At 47.5% G+C, this 15956-nt stretch overlaps 1 protein-coding gene across 1 annotated transcript in view; it reads left to right on the top strand.

Moving 5' to 3' along the window:
- Positions 1-15956, top strand: part of LOC135538157 (sodium/potassium/calcium exchanger 1-like) — a 32617-nt gene that overhangs the window by 1746 nt on the left and 14915 nt on the right. Inside the window, exon 2 of the mRNA XM_064964128.1 lies at positions 6083-6288. Coding sequence (XP_064820200.1) covers positions 6083-6288 — 206 coding nt within the window. The remainder of the gene's footprint in view (positions 1-6082; positions 6289-15956) is intronic.

The raw sequence follows: 15956 nt of genomic DNA, 5'->3' as shown, positions 1-15956 counted from the left end.
GGGCTCTGGTCTATAGTAGTACCACTATATAGGGAATAGGGCTCTGGTCTATAGTAGTACCACTATATAGGGAATAGGGCTCTGGTCTATAGTAGTACCACTATATAGGGAATAGGGCTCTGGTCTATAGTAGTACCACTATATAGGGAATAGGGCACTGGTCTATAGTAGTACCACTATATAGTGAATAGGGCTCTGGTCTATAGTAGTACCACTATATAGGGAATAGGGCTCTGGTCTATAGTAGTACCACTATATAGGGAATAGGGCTCTGGTCTATAGTAGTACCACTATATAGGGAATAGGGCTCTGGTCTATAGTAGTACCACTATATAGGGAATAGGGCTCTGGTCTATAGTAGTACCACTATATAGGGAATAGGGCTCTGGTCTATAGTAGTACCACTATATAGGGAATAGGGCTCTGGTCTATAGTAGTACCACTATACAGGGAATAGGGCTCTGGTCTATAGTAGTACCACTATATAGGGAATAGGGCTCTGGTCTATAGTAGTACCACTATATAGGGAATAGGGCTCTGGTCTATAGTAGTACCACTATATAGGGAATAGGGCTCTGGTCTATAGTAGTACCACTATATAGGGAATAGGGCTCTGGTCTATAGTAGTACCACTATATAGGGAATAGGGCTCTGGTCTATAGTAGTACCACTATATAGGGAATAGGGCTCTGGTCTATAGTAGTACCACTATATAGGGAATAGGGCTCTGGTCTATAGTAGTACCACTATATAGGGAATAGGGCTCTGGTCTATAGTAGTACCACTATATAGGGAATAGGGCTCTGGTCTATAGTAGTACCACTATATAGGGAATAGGGCTCTGGTCTATAGTAGTACCACTATATAGGGAATAGGGCTCTGGTCTATAGTAGTACCACTATATAGGGAATAGGGCTCTGGTCTATAGTAGTACCACTATATAGGGAATAGGGCTCTGGTCTATAGTAGTACCACTATATAGGGAATAGTGCTCTGGTCTATAGTAGTACCACTACATAGGGAATAGGGCTCTGGTCTATAGTAGTACCACTATATAGGGAATAGGGCTCTGGTCTAGAGTAGTACCACTATATAGGGAATAGGGCTCTGGTCTAGAGTAGTACCACTATATAGGGAATAGGGCTCTGGTCTATAGTAGTACCACTATATAGGGAATAGGGCTCTGGTCTATAGTAGTACCACTATATAGGGAATAGGGCTCTGGTCTATAGTAGTACCACTATATAGGGAATAGGGCTCTGGTCTATAGTAGTACCACTATATAGGGAATAGGGCTCTGGTCTATAGTAGTACCACTATATAGGGAATAGGGCTCTGGTCTATAGTAGTACCACTATATAGGGAATAGGGCTCTGGTCTATAGTAGTACCACTATATAGGGAATAGGGCTCTGGTCTATAGTAGTACCACTATATAGGGAATAGGGCTCTGGTCTATAGTAGTACCACTATATAGGGAATAGGGCTCTGGTCTATAGTAGTACCACTATATAGGGAATAGGGCTCTGGTCTATAGTAGTACCACTATATAGGGAATAGGGCTCTGGTCTATAGTAGTACCACTATATAGGGAATAGGGCTCTGGTCTATAGTAGTACCACTATATAGGGAATAGGGCTCTGGTCTATAGTAGTACCACTATATAGGGAATAGGGCTCTGGTCTATAGTAGTACCACTATATAGGGAATAGGGCTCTGGTCTATAGTAGTACCACTATATAGGGAATAGGGCTCTGGTCTATAGTAGTACCACTACATAGGGAATAGGGCTCTGGTCTATAGTAGTACCACTACATAGGGAATAGGGCTCTGGTCTATAGTAGTACCACTACATAGGGAATAGGGCTCTGGTCTATAGTAGTACCACTATATAGGGAATAGGGCTCTGGTCTATAGTAGTACCACTATATAGGGAATAGGGCTCTGGTCTATAGTAGTACCACTATACAGGGAATAGGGCTCTGGTCTATAGTAGTACCACTATATAGGGAATAGGGCTCTGGTCTATAGTAGTACCACTATATAGGGAATAGGGCTCTGGTCTATAGTAGTACCACTATATAGGGAATAGGGCTCTGGTCTATAGTAGTACCACTATATAGGGAATAGGGCTCTGGTCTATAGTAGTACCACTATATAGGGAATAGGGCTCTGGTCTATAGTAGTACCACTATATAGGGAATAGGGCTCTGGTCTATAGTAGTACCACTATATAGGGAATAGGGCTCTGGTCTATAGTAGTACCACTATATAGGGAATAGGGCTCTGGTCTATAGTAGTACCACTATATAGGGAATAGGGCTCTGGTCTATAGTAGTACCACTATATAGGGAATAGGGCTCTGGTCTATAGTAGTACCACTATATAGGGAATAGGGCTCTGGTCTATAGTAGTACCACTATATAGGGAATAGGGCTCTGGTCTATAGTAGTACCACTACATAGGGAATAGGGCTCTGGTCTATAGTAGTACCACTATATAGGGAATAGGGCTCTGGTCTATAGTAGTACCACTATATAGGGAATAGGGCTCTGGTCTATAGTAGTACCACTATATAGGGAATAGGGCTCTGGTCTATAGTAGTACCACTATATAGGGAATAGGGCTCTGGTCTATAGTAGTACCACTATATAGGGAATAGGGCTCTGGTCTATAGTAGTACCACTATATAGGGAATAGGGCTCTGGTCTATAGTAGTACCACTATATAGGGAATAGGGCTCTGGTCTATAGTAGTACCACTATATAGGGAATAGGGCTCTGGTCTATAGTAGTACCACTACATAGGGAATAGGGCTCTGGTCTATAGTAGTACCACTATATAGGGAATAGGGCTCTGGTCTATAGTAGTACCACTATATAGGGAATAGGGCTCTGGTCTATAGTAGTACCACTATATAGGGAATAGGGCTCTGGTCTATAGTAGTACCACTATATAGGGAATAGGGCTCTGGTCTATAGTAGTACCACTATATAGGGAATAGGGCTCTGGTCTATAGTAGTACCACTATATAGGGAATAGGGCTCTGGTCTATAGTAGTACCACTATATAGGGAATAGGGCTCTGGTCTATAGTAGTGCACTATATAGGGAATAGGGCCCTGGTCTATAGTAATGCCACTATATAGGGAATAGGGGTCTGGTCTATAGTAGTACCACTATATAGGGAATAGGGCCCTGGTCTATAGTAGTACCACTATATAGGGAATAGGGCTCTGGTCTATAGTAGTACCACTATATAGGGAATAGGGCTCTGGTCTATAGTAGTGCACTATATAGGGAATAGGGCTCTGGTCTATAGTAGTACCACTATATAGGGAATAGGGCTCTGGTCTATAGTAGTACCACTATATAGGGAATAGGGCTCTGGTCTATAGTAGTACCACTATATAGGGAATAGGGCCCTGGTCTATAGTAATGCCACTATATAGGGAATAGGGCTCTGGTCTATAGTAGTACCACTATATAGGGAATAGGGCTCTGGTCTATAGTAGTACCACTATATAGGGAATAGGGCTCTGGTCTATAGTAGTACCACTATATAGGGAATAGGGCTCTGGTCTATAGTAGTACCACTATATAGGGAATAGGGCTCTGGTCTATAGTAGTACCACTATATAGGGAATAGGGCTCTGGTCTAGAGTAGTACCACTATATAGGGAATAGGGCTCTGGTCTAGAGTAGTACCACTATATAGGGAATAGGGCTCTGGTCTATAGTAGTACCACTATATAGGGAATAGGGCTCTGGTCTATAGTAGTACCACTATATAGGGAATAGGGCTCTGGTCTATAGTAGTACCACTATATAGGGAATAGGGCTCTGGTCTATAGTAGTACCACTATATAGGGAATAGGGCTCTGGTCTATAGTAGTACCACTATATAGGGAATAGGGCTCTGGTCTATAGTAGTACCACTATATAGGGAATAGGGCTCTGGTCTATAGTAGTACCACTATATAGGGAATAGGGCTCTGGTCTATAGTAGTACCACTATATAGGGAATAGGGCTCTGGTCTATAGTAGTACCACTATATAGGGAATAGGGCTCTGGTCTATAGTAGTGCACTATATAGGGAATAGGGCTCTGGTCTATAGTAGTACCACTATATAGGGAATAGGGCTCTGGTCTATAGTAGTACCACTATATAGGGAATAGGGCTCTGGTCTATAGTAGTACCACTATATAGGGAATAAGGCTCTGGTCTATAGTAGTATCACTATATAGGGAATAGGGCTCTGGTCTATAGTAGTACCACTATATAGGGAATAGGGCTCTGGTCTATAGTAGTACCACTATATAGGGAATAGGGCTCTGGTCTATAGTAGTACCACTATATAGGGAATAGGGCTCTGGTTTATAGTAGTACCACTATATAGGGAATAGGGCTCTGGTCTATAGTAGTACCACTATATAGGGAATAGGGCTCTGGTCTATAGTAGTACCACTATATAGGGAATAGGGCTCTGGTCTATAGTAGTACCACTATATAGGGAATAGGGCTCTGGTCTATAGTAGTACCACTATATAGGGAATAGGGCTCTGGTCTATAGTAGTACCACTATATAGGGAATAGGGCTCTGGTCTATAGTAGTGCACTATATAGGGAATAGGGCTCTGGTCTATAGTAGTACCACTATATAGGGAATAGGGCTCTGGTCTATAGTAGTGCACTATATAGGGAATAGGGCTCTGGTCTATAGTAGTGCACTATATAGGGAATAGGGCTCTGGTCTATAGTAGTGCACTATATAGGGAATAGGGCTCTGGTCTATAGTAGTACGACTATATAGGGAATAGGGCTCTGGTCTATAGTAGTACGACTATATAGGGAATAGGGCTCTGGTCTATAGTAGTACCACTATATAGGGAATAGGGCTCTGGTCTATAGTAGTGCACTATAGAGGGAATAGGGTGCCATTTGGACTCATGCTCTCCTCTCTCCTAGACCTTATCATGCTGATCGTGTTCATCCTGAACAACACTATCATGTTCTCACATTTCTTGCTCTCCTCCTCTTCCTGCCCCTCCACCACCTCTCCCTCCTCGTCCTCCTCCCTCCTCCTCTTTCTGCCCCTCCACCACCTCTCCCTCCTCGTCCTCCTCCTCCCTCCTCCTCTTCCTGCCCCTCCACCACTTCTCCCTCCTCGTCCTCCTCCTCCCTCCTCCTCTTCCTGCCCCTCCACCACCTCTCCCTTCTCGTCCTCCTCCCTCCTCCTCTTTCTGCCCCTCCACCACCTCTCCCTCCCCGTCCACCACCTCTCCCTCCTCGTTCTCCTCCTCCCCCTCCTCCTCCTCCTTCCTCCTCTCCCTCCCTCATCGTCTTCCTGCCCCTCCACCACCTCTCCCTTCTCGTCCTCCTCCCTCCTCCTCTTTCTGCCCCTCCACCACCTCTCCCTCCCCGTCCACCACCTCTCCCTCCTCGTCCTCCTCCTCCCCCTCCTCATCCTTCCTCCTCTCCCTCCCTCGTCCACTTCCTGCCCCTCTTCCACCTCTCCCTCTCCCTCCTCGTCCTCCTCCTCCCCCTCCTCATCCTTCCTCCTCTCCCTCCCTCGTCCACTTCCTGCCCCTCCTCCACCTCTCCCTCTCCCTCCTCCTCCACCATCTCTCCGTCACCGACCTCCACCACCTCTCCCTCCTCGTTCTCCTCCTCCCCCTCCTTCCTCCTCTCCCTCCCTCATCGTCTTCCTGCCCCTCCTCCTCCTCTCCCTCCTCCTTCCTCCTCTCCCTCCTACCTCCTCTTCTTCTCCCTCCTCCTCCTCCTCCTCCTCCTTACTCCTCTCCTCCCTACTCCTCCTCCCCCCCCCTCCTCCTCCGCCCTCCCTCCTCCTCCCTCCTCCCCCTCCTCCTCCCCCTCCTCTTCCTCCTCCCCCCTCCTCCTCCCCCTCCTTCTCCTCCTTACTCCTCTCCTCTCTCCACCTCCTCCTCCCCCTCCTCCTCCTCTTCCTCCCTCTCCCTCCCTCCTCCCCCCTCCTCCTCCTCCTCCCCCTCCTTCTCCTTACTCCTCTCCTCCCTCCCTCCTCTCCCTCCTCCTCCCCCCTCCTCCTCCTCCTCCATCATAGATCTCATCATGCTGATCGTGTTCTTCTTGGACAACACCATCATGTGGTGGGAGAGTGTAATGCTGGTGTCGGGTTACGTGGCCTACGTCTGCTTCATGAAGTTCAACGTGCAGATCGAACACTTCGTCAAGACGCAGATCAACAAACACAAGAGCATCGTCAAGATCATCATGCCAGAGGAGGAGGAGGAGAAGGAACCCAAGAAGGTTGGTCGTGTTGTTGGGACTTTGTTAGGCAGTTTTGGTGAAGCAAAAAGACAGACAGACAGGTAGGTAGGCAGACAGACAGACAGACAGACAGACAGACAGACAGACAGACAGACAGACAGACAGACAGACAGGCAGACAGACAGACAGGTAGGTAGGTAGGTAGGTGGAGTGGCTGACAGACAGACAGACAGACAGACAGACAGACAGACAGACAGACAGGCTGGTAGGCAGACAGACAAAGAAACAAAGAAAACTACCAAAAAACTATTATCAGGAAATATAAATACTAGAAAAGCCCATTGTAATATCACCCAGGACCCAGACCCTCTCTGGTCCAGTCCATGAGAGACAATACCACCCAGGACCCAGACCCTCTCTGGTCCAGTCCATGAGAGACAATACCACCCAGGACCCAGACCCTCTCTGGTCCAGTCCATGAGAGACAATACCACCCAGGACCCAGACCCTCTCTGGTCCAGTCCATGAGAGACAATACCACCCAGGACCCAGACCCTCTCTAGTCCAGTCCATGAGAGACAATACCACCCAGGACCCAGACCCTCTCTGGTCCAGTCCATGAGAGACAATACCACCCAGGACCCAGACCCTCTCTGGTCCAGTCCATGAGAGACAATACCACCCAGGACCCAGACCCTCTCTGGTCCAGTCCATGAGAGACAATACCACCCAGGACCCAGACCCTCTCTGGTCCAGTCCATGAGAGACAATACCACCCAGGACCCAGACCCTCTCTGGTCCAGTCCATGAGAGACAATACCACCCAGGACCCAGACCCTCTCTGGTCCAGTCCATGAGAGACAATACCACCCAGGACCCAGACCCTCTCTGGTCCAGTCCATGAGAGACAATACCACCCAGGACCCAGACCCTCTCTGGTCCAGTCCATGAGAGACAATACCACCCAGGACCCAGACCCTCTCTGGTCCAGTCCATGAGAGACAATACCACCCAGGACCCAGACCCTCTCTGGTCCAGTCCATGAGAGACAATACCACCCAGGACCCAGACCCTCTCTGGTCCAGTCCATGAGAGACAATACCACCCAGGACCCAGACCCTCTCTGGTCCAGTCCATGAGAGACAATACCACCCAGGACCCAGACCCTCTCTGGTCCAGTCCATGAGAGACAATACCACCCAGGACCCAGACCCTCTCTGGTCCAGTCCATGAGAGACAATACCACCCAGGACCCAGACCCTCTCTGGTCCAGTCCATGAGAGACAATATCACCCAGGACCCAGACCCTCTCTGGTCCAGTCCATGAGAGACAATATCACCCAGGACCCAGACCCTCTCTGGTCCAGTCCATGAGAGACAATACCACCCAGGACCCAGACCCTCTCTGGTCCAGTCCATGAGAGACAATACCACCCAGGACCCAGACCCTCTCTGGTCCAGTCCATGAGAGACAATACCACCCAGGACCCAGACCCTCTCTGGTCCAGTCCATGAGAGACAATACCACCCAGGACCCAGACCCTCTCTGGTCCAGTCCATGAGAGACAATACCACCCAGGACCCAGACCCTCTCTGGTCCAGTCCATGAGAGACAATACCACCCAGGACCCAGACCCTCTCTGGTCCAGTCCATGAGAGATAATACCACCCAGGACCCAGACCCTCTCTGGTCCAGTCCATGAGAGACAATACCACCCAGGACCCAGACCCTCTCTGGTCCAGTCCATGAGAGACAATACCACCCAGGACCCAGACCCTCTCTGGTCCAGTCCATGAGAGATAATACCACCCAGGACCCAGACCCTCTCTGGTCCAGTCCATGAGAGACAATACCACCCAGGACCCAGACCCTCTCTGGTCCAGTCCATGAGAGACAATACCACCCAGGACCCAGACCCTCTCTGGTCCAGTCCATGAGAGACAATACCACCCAGGACCCAGACCCTCTCTGGTCCAGTCCATGAGAGACAATACCACCCAGGACCCAGACCCTCTCTGGTCCAGTCCATGAGAGACATGGAATGGTTGATTCACTGGACTGTCATCAGAGCCTGTGTTTATCCATCCAGCCCTTTGGACAGGTCATTGTGTGTGTGTGTGTGTGTGTTTGTGTGTGTGTTTGCGTGAGAGTGTGTGTGTGTGAGTGTGAGAGTGTGTGTGAGAGTGTGTGTGTGTGAGTGAGAGTGAGAGTGAGTGTGTGTGTGTGTGTGTGTGTGTGTGTGTTTGCGTGAGAGTGTGTGTGTGTGGTAGCCAGACTCGGCAGCCTTTGATGATTGGGACTGAATCCCTGAAAGGATCCCAGGTGTCAGAGCCCAGTGTAGGGGAGCATGGGTCAGAGGGAGGGTGATGTAATGCTGATGAGATGTAAAGTAATGTCTGCCATCAGTTTGTCATTGTCACACTGGAGGAGTGTATTATTCAGCCAAATCACACACCCGGTGCCAGTCACCGTGTATCTCTAGTCACAGTCATCTGAATATCAATTCTCTGTGTTTCATTATATATTCTTTGGCAGACAAAGCTGTAGCAGGGAATGATTGTCCAAACCAGTAGAAACAAATAGCACCCTACCCACTTCAACGCCACTGGAGGCTGCTAGAGCGGAGTCAGTTGAATGGTATCAAATACATTACATTAAAAAAACATGAACAAATATATATTTTTGCTTTATTTAACCAGGAAAAGCATATTGAGAACCAGAGTCTCTCTCTCTTTTTCAAGGGAGACCAGGCCAAGAAGACAACAGCAATCAATACGTGACATCATTAAAACATACAACAATACATGACATCATTAAAACATACAACACAATACATGATGTCATTAAAACATACAACACAATACATGACGTCATTAAAACATACAACAATACATGACATCATTAAAACATACAACAATACATGACATCATTAAAACATACAACAATACATGACATCATTAAAACATACAACACAATACATGATGTCATTAAAACATACAACAATACAATACATGACATCATTAAAACATACAACAATACATGACATCTTTAAAACATACAACAATCAATACATGCCATCATTAAAACATACAACAACACAATACATGACATCATTAAAACATACAACAATACAATACATGACATCATTAAAACATACAACAACACAATACATGACATCATTAAAACACACAACAACACAATACATGACATCATTAAAACATACAACAACACGATCCAGCCTGGTTAGGAGCCGTTCCATTCGCTCCGTCACAAGTCATTATTATGAGCCGTCCTCCCAGCAGCCTCCACTGCTAAACACACAGGACACTGATGAACACACAGGACACTGATGAACACGCAGGACACTGCTGACCACACAGGACACTGCTAAACACACAGGACACTGCTGACCACACGGGACACTGATGACCACACGGGACACTGCTGACCACACGGGACACTGCTGACCACACGGGACACTGATGAACACACAGGACACTGATGAACACACAGGACACTGCTGACCACACGGGACACTGATGAACACACGGGACACTGCTGACCACACGGGACACTGCTGACCACACGGGACACTGCTGACCACACGGGACACTGATGAACACACAGGACACTGCTGACCACACGGGACACTGCTGACCACACGGGACACTGCTGACCACACGGGACACTGATGAACACGCAGGACACTGCTGACCACACGGGACACTGCTAAACACACAGGACACTGCTGACCACACGGGACACTGATGAACACGCAGGACACTGCTGACCACACGGGACACTGATGAACACACAGGACACTGCTGAACACACAGGACACTGATGAACACACAGGACACTGATGAACACACGGGACACTGATGAACACACGGGACACTGATGAACACACAGGACACTGATGAACACACGGGACACTGATGAACACGCAGGACACTGATGAACACACAGGACACTGATGAACACACAGGACACTGCTAAACACGCAGGACACTGCTGACCACACGGGACACTGATGACCACACAGGACACTGCTAAACACGCAGGACACTGCTGACCACACGGGACACTGCTGAACACACGGGACACTGATGAACACACAGGACACTGATGAACACACGGGACACTGATGAACACCTACGGACACTGATGAACACACAGGACACTGCTGACCACACGGGACACTGATGAACACGCAGGACACTGCTAAACACGCAGGACACTGCTGACCACACGGGACACTGCTGAACACACGGGACACTGATGAACACACAGGACACTGATGAACACACAGGACACTGATGACCACACGGGACACTGATGACCACACGGGACACTGCTGACCACACGGGACACTGCTGACCACATGGGACACTGCTAAACACACAGGACACTGCTAAACACACAGGACACTGCTGACCACACGGGACGCTGATGACCACACGGGACACTGCTAAACACGCAGGACACTGCTGACCACACGGGACACTGATGACCACACGGGACACTGCTAAACACGCAGGACACTGCTGACCACACGGGACACTGATGACCACACGGGACACTGCTAAACACGCAGGACACTGCTGACCACACGGGACACTGATGAACACACAGGACACTGATGAACACACAGGACACTGATGAACACACGGGACACTGATGAACACACGGGACACTGCTAAACATGCAGGACACTGCTGACCACACGGGACACTGATGACCACACGGGACACTGATGAACACACAGGACACTGCTGACCACACGGGACACTGATGAACACGCGGGACACTGATGAACACACAGGACACTGATGAACACACAGGACACTGCTAAACACGCAGGACACTGCTGACCACACGGGACACTGATGAACACACGGGACACTGATGAACACACAGGACACTGATGAACACACGGGACACTGATGAACACACAGGACACTGATGAACACACGGGACACTGCTGACCACACGGGACACTGCTAAACACGCAGGACACTGCTGACCACACGGGACACTGATGAACACACAGGACACTGATGAACACACGGGACACTGATGAACACACAGGACACTGATGAACACACAGGGCACTGATGAACACACGGGACACTGATGAACTATTTGAAGAATCTCAAATATATTTTCATTTGTTTACCACTTTTTTGGTTACTACATGATTCCATATGTGTTTTTTCATAGTTTTGATGTCTTCACTATTATTCTACAATATAGAAAATAGTTATATATATATATATATTTTTTAAAACTTGAATAAGTAAGAGTTCTAAAACATTTGACCGGTAGTGTATGTTCTTCCTCACTTCATCGAACCAAGACCTCCGCCCAAATTCCTCACTCCTCCCCAACTCACGGCTGCCATGTTGACTTGTACCAGACTGTGTCTCTTCCTCCTCCCAGAGGATCCCTGATGACTAACAATAACATATCCTGACTTAATGTAAACGTTCTACATTCACATCTCTCCCTCAGTGACATGAATAAGGATATTTCATATTTCAAGTTTAGGAATCAGAACCTATCAACACATACGTTGTAATATAGTTGTATGGTGGTATTATACATTTTGTATTGTAGATATGTAGTGACGTTATAATGTTATATGTAAGTGTTTTAATGTGTTTGGACCCCAGGAAGAGTAGCTGCTGCCTTGGCAACAGCTAATGGGGATCCATAATAAACCCCAGGAAGAGTAGCTACTGCCTTGGCAACAGCTAATGGGGATCCATAATAAACCCCAGGAAGAGTAGCTGCTTCCTTGGCAACAGCTAATGGGGATCCATAATAAACCCCTGGAAGAGTAGCTGCTTCCTTGGCAACAGCTAATGGGGATCCATAATAAACCCCAGGAAGAGTAGCTGCTTCCTTGGCAACAGCTAATGGGGATCCATAATAAACCCCAGGAAGAGTATCTGCTGCCTTGGCAACAGCTAATGGGGATCCATAATAAACCCCAAGAAGAGTAGCTGCTTCCTTGGCAACAGCTAATGGGGATCCATAATAAATACAAAATACAAATTGTGATGCATCCTGTGTCTCTTGACTGGTATGATGGCGGGTGTTGGTGTGGGATTGCTAAGAACATGACATGCAAGTGCATGGTTTCTACTGTTGTAGGCAACTCAAAGAACCCCAGTAGGTATATCTGAACCTTTAAATCAGGACGAAGGCACTTTAAGTAGTGTATCTAGAGTGCTACCATCGGTACTAAGGCACTTTAAGTAGTGTATCTAGGGTGCTACCATCGGTACTAAGGCACTTTAAGTAGTGTATCTAGGGTGCTACCATCGGTACTAAGGCACTTTAAGTAGTGTATCTAGGGTGCTACCATCGGTACTAAGGCACTTTAAGTAGTGTATCTAGGGTGCTACCATCGGTACTAAGGCACTTTAAGTAGTGTATCTAGGATGCTACCATCGGTACTACGGCACTTTAAGTAGTGTATCTAGGGTGCTACAATCGGTACTAAGGCACTTTAAGTAGTGTATCTAGGATGCTACCATCGGTACTAAGGCACTTTAAGTAGTGTATCTAGGATGCTACCATCGGTACTAAGGCACTTTAAGTAGTGTATCTAGGATGCTACCATCGGTACTTTTGAAGCCATCAACAAACAAGTACAGGTAACTGCTAGAATAATGGAAACACTTGATGAGGGATATCAAGTATATTGAAAGCAGGTGCTTCCACACAGGTGTGGTCCCTGAGATAGTTAAGCAATTAACATCCCATCATGCTTAGGGTCATGTATAGAAATGCTGGGCAGACCATTATTTTGGCTACCATGATGGCTCTGCCCCTATGGGATGACAATGCCACCATTCACAGGGCACGAGTGGTCACTGAATGCTTTGATGAGCATGAAAACGATGTAGACAATATGCCATGGTCATCTCAGTCACCAGATCTCAACCCAATTGAACACTTCCAGGGCATTCGGATAGTATTCAGACCCATTTTTCCACATTTTGTTACGTTACAGCCTTACTCTAAAATTGATTAAATTGTTGTTGTTTTTTTCCCCCCTCATCAATCTACACACTATACCACATAATGACATCACAATACCCCATAATGACATCACAATACCACATAATGACATAGCAAAAACCTTTTTTTATTTTTTAGAAACGTTAGTATTCAGACCCTTTACTCAGTACTTTGTTGAAGCACCTTTGGCAGCGATTACAGCCTCGAGTCTTCTTGGGTATGACGCTACAAGCTTGGTACAAGCTTGGTACACCTATATTTGGGGATTTTCTCCCATTCTTCTCTGCAGATCCTCTCAAGCTCTATCAGGTGGATGCACAGCTATTTTCAGGTCTCTCCAGAGATGTTCGATCGGGTTCAAGTCCAGGCTCTGGCTGGGCCACTCAATGACATTCAGAGACTTATCCCGAAGCCACTAATACATTGTCTTATCTGTGTGCTTAGGGGCGTTGTCCTGTTGGAAGGTGAACCTTCACCCCAGTCTGAGGTCCTGAGTGCTCTGGAGCAGGTTTTCATCAAGGATCTCTCTGTACTTTGCTCCGTTCATCTTTCCCTCGATCTTGACTAGTCTCCCAGTCCCTGCCGCTGAAAAACATCCCCACAGCATGATGTTGCCACCACCATGCTTCACCGTAGGGATGGTGCCAGGTTTCCTCCAGACGTGACGCTTGGCATTCAGGCCAAAGAGTTCAGTTTTGGTTTCATCAGACCAGAGAACTTTGTTACTCATGATCTGAGTCCTTTAGGTGCCTTTTGGCAAAGTTCAAGCGGGCTGTCATGTGCCTTTTAATTAGGATTGGCTTCCGTCTGGCCACTCTAGCATAAAGGCCTGATTGGTGGAGTGCTGCAGAGATGGTTGTCCTTCTGGAAGGTTCTACCATCTCCACAGAGGAACATTGGAGCCCTGTCAGAGTGACCAAGTCCCTTCTCACCCCGGTCGCTTAGTTTGGCCAGGCGGCCAGCTCTAGGAAGAGTCTTGGTGGTTCCAAACTTCTTCCATTTAAGATCAATGGAGGCCTCTGTGTTCTTGGGGACCTTCAATGCTGCAGACATTTCTTGGTAACCTTCCCCAGATCTGTGCTTCGACACAATCCTGTCTCTGAGCTCTACGGACAATTCCTTCAACCTCAATGGCTTGGTTTTTTCTCTGACATGCACTGTCAACTGTGGGACCTTACATAGACAAGTGTGTGCCTTTCCAAATCATGTCCAATCAATTGAATTGACCACAGGTGGACTCCAATCAAGTTGTAGAAACATCTCAAGGATGATCAATCAATTTGGAGTCTGGTAGCAAAGGGTCTGAATACTTTCTGTTCTGGTATTCCTGTTTTTTATTTTTAAGAAATTTGACAATATTTCTAAAAACCAGTTTTTTGCTTTTTCATTCTAGGGTGTTGTGTGTAGATTGAGGAAAATGTTTTTTTTTTTTTTTAATTTTATAATTATAAAATGTGGGAAAAGTCAAGGGATCTGAATACTTATTTTAATTTATTTAAGTAGGCAAGTCAATGAAGAACAAATTCTTATTTACAATGACTGCCTACCCCGGCCAAACCCTCCCCTAATCCGGACGATGCTGGGCCAATTGTGCTCCACCCTTTGGGACTCCCGATCTCGGCTGGTTGTGATACAGCCCCGGTTCGAACCCGGGTCTGTAGTGACGCCCCTAAGCACTGCAGTGCCTTAGACCGCTGCACCACTTGGGAATGCACCGTGTGGGAGATTCTGGAGTGGGTCCTGAGACAGTGTTGTTCACCACCATCAACAAAACACCAATATGGAATTTCTGTTGGAAGAATGATGTCACATCCCTCCAATAGACTTCCAGACACTTGTAGAATCTATGCCATTGTAGCTGTTCTGGCTCAACGCCCTATTAAAACACTTTATGTTGGTGTTTTCCTTTATTTTGGCAGTTACCTGTTCTCACTAATATCACTGTTGTTATATTTTTCCTTTATTTAACTAGGCAAGTCAGTTAAAGAACAAATTCTTATTTCCAATGACGGCCTAGGAACAGTGGGGTTAACTGCCTTGTTCAGGGGCAGAAGGGCAGATTTGTACCTTGTCAGCTCAGGGATTTGAACTTGCAACCTTCCGGTTACTAGTCCAACGTTCTAACCACTAGGCTACCCTGCTGCCCCTCTACTCTAACCACTAGGCTGCCCTGCCGCCTCTACGTTCTAACCACTAGGCTACCCTGCCGCCCCTCCACTCTAACCACTAGGCTACCCTGCCGCCCCTCCACTCTAACCACTAGGCTACCCTGCCGCCTCTACGCTCTAACCACTAGGCTACCCTGCCGCCCCTCCACTCTAACCATTAGGCTACCCTGCCGCCCCTCCACTCTAACCACTAGGCTACCCTGCCGCCTCTACACTCTAACCACTAGGCTACCCTGCCGCCCCTCCACTCTAACCACTAGGCTACTCTGCCGCCTCTACGTTCTAACCACTAGGCTACCCTGCCACCTCTACGTTCTAACCACTAAGCTACCCTGCCGCCTCCACTCTAACCACTAGGCTATCCTGCCGCCCCTCCACTCTAACCACTGCTACCCTGCCCCTCTACGTTCTAACCACTAGTCTACCCTGCCATCCCTCCACTCTAACCACTAGGCTACCCTGCCGTCCCTCCTCTCGAACCACTAGGCTACCCTGACGCCCCTCCA

Source organism: Oncorhynchus masou, unplaced genomic scaffold (assembly GCF_036934945.1).
Source record: "Oncorhynchus masou masou isolate Uvic2021 unplaced genomic scaffold, UVic_Omas_1.1 unplaced_scaffold_921, whole genome shotgun sequence".
NCBI classification, from domain to species: Eukaryota; Metazoa; Chordata; class Actinopteri; order Salmoniformes; family Salmonidae; genus Oncorhynchus; species Oncorhynchus masou.
This window is presented reverse-complemented; position numbering and strand designations above follow the sequence as displayed.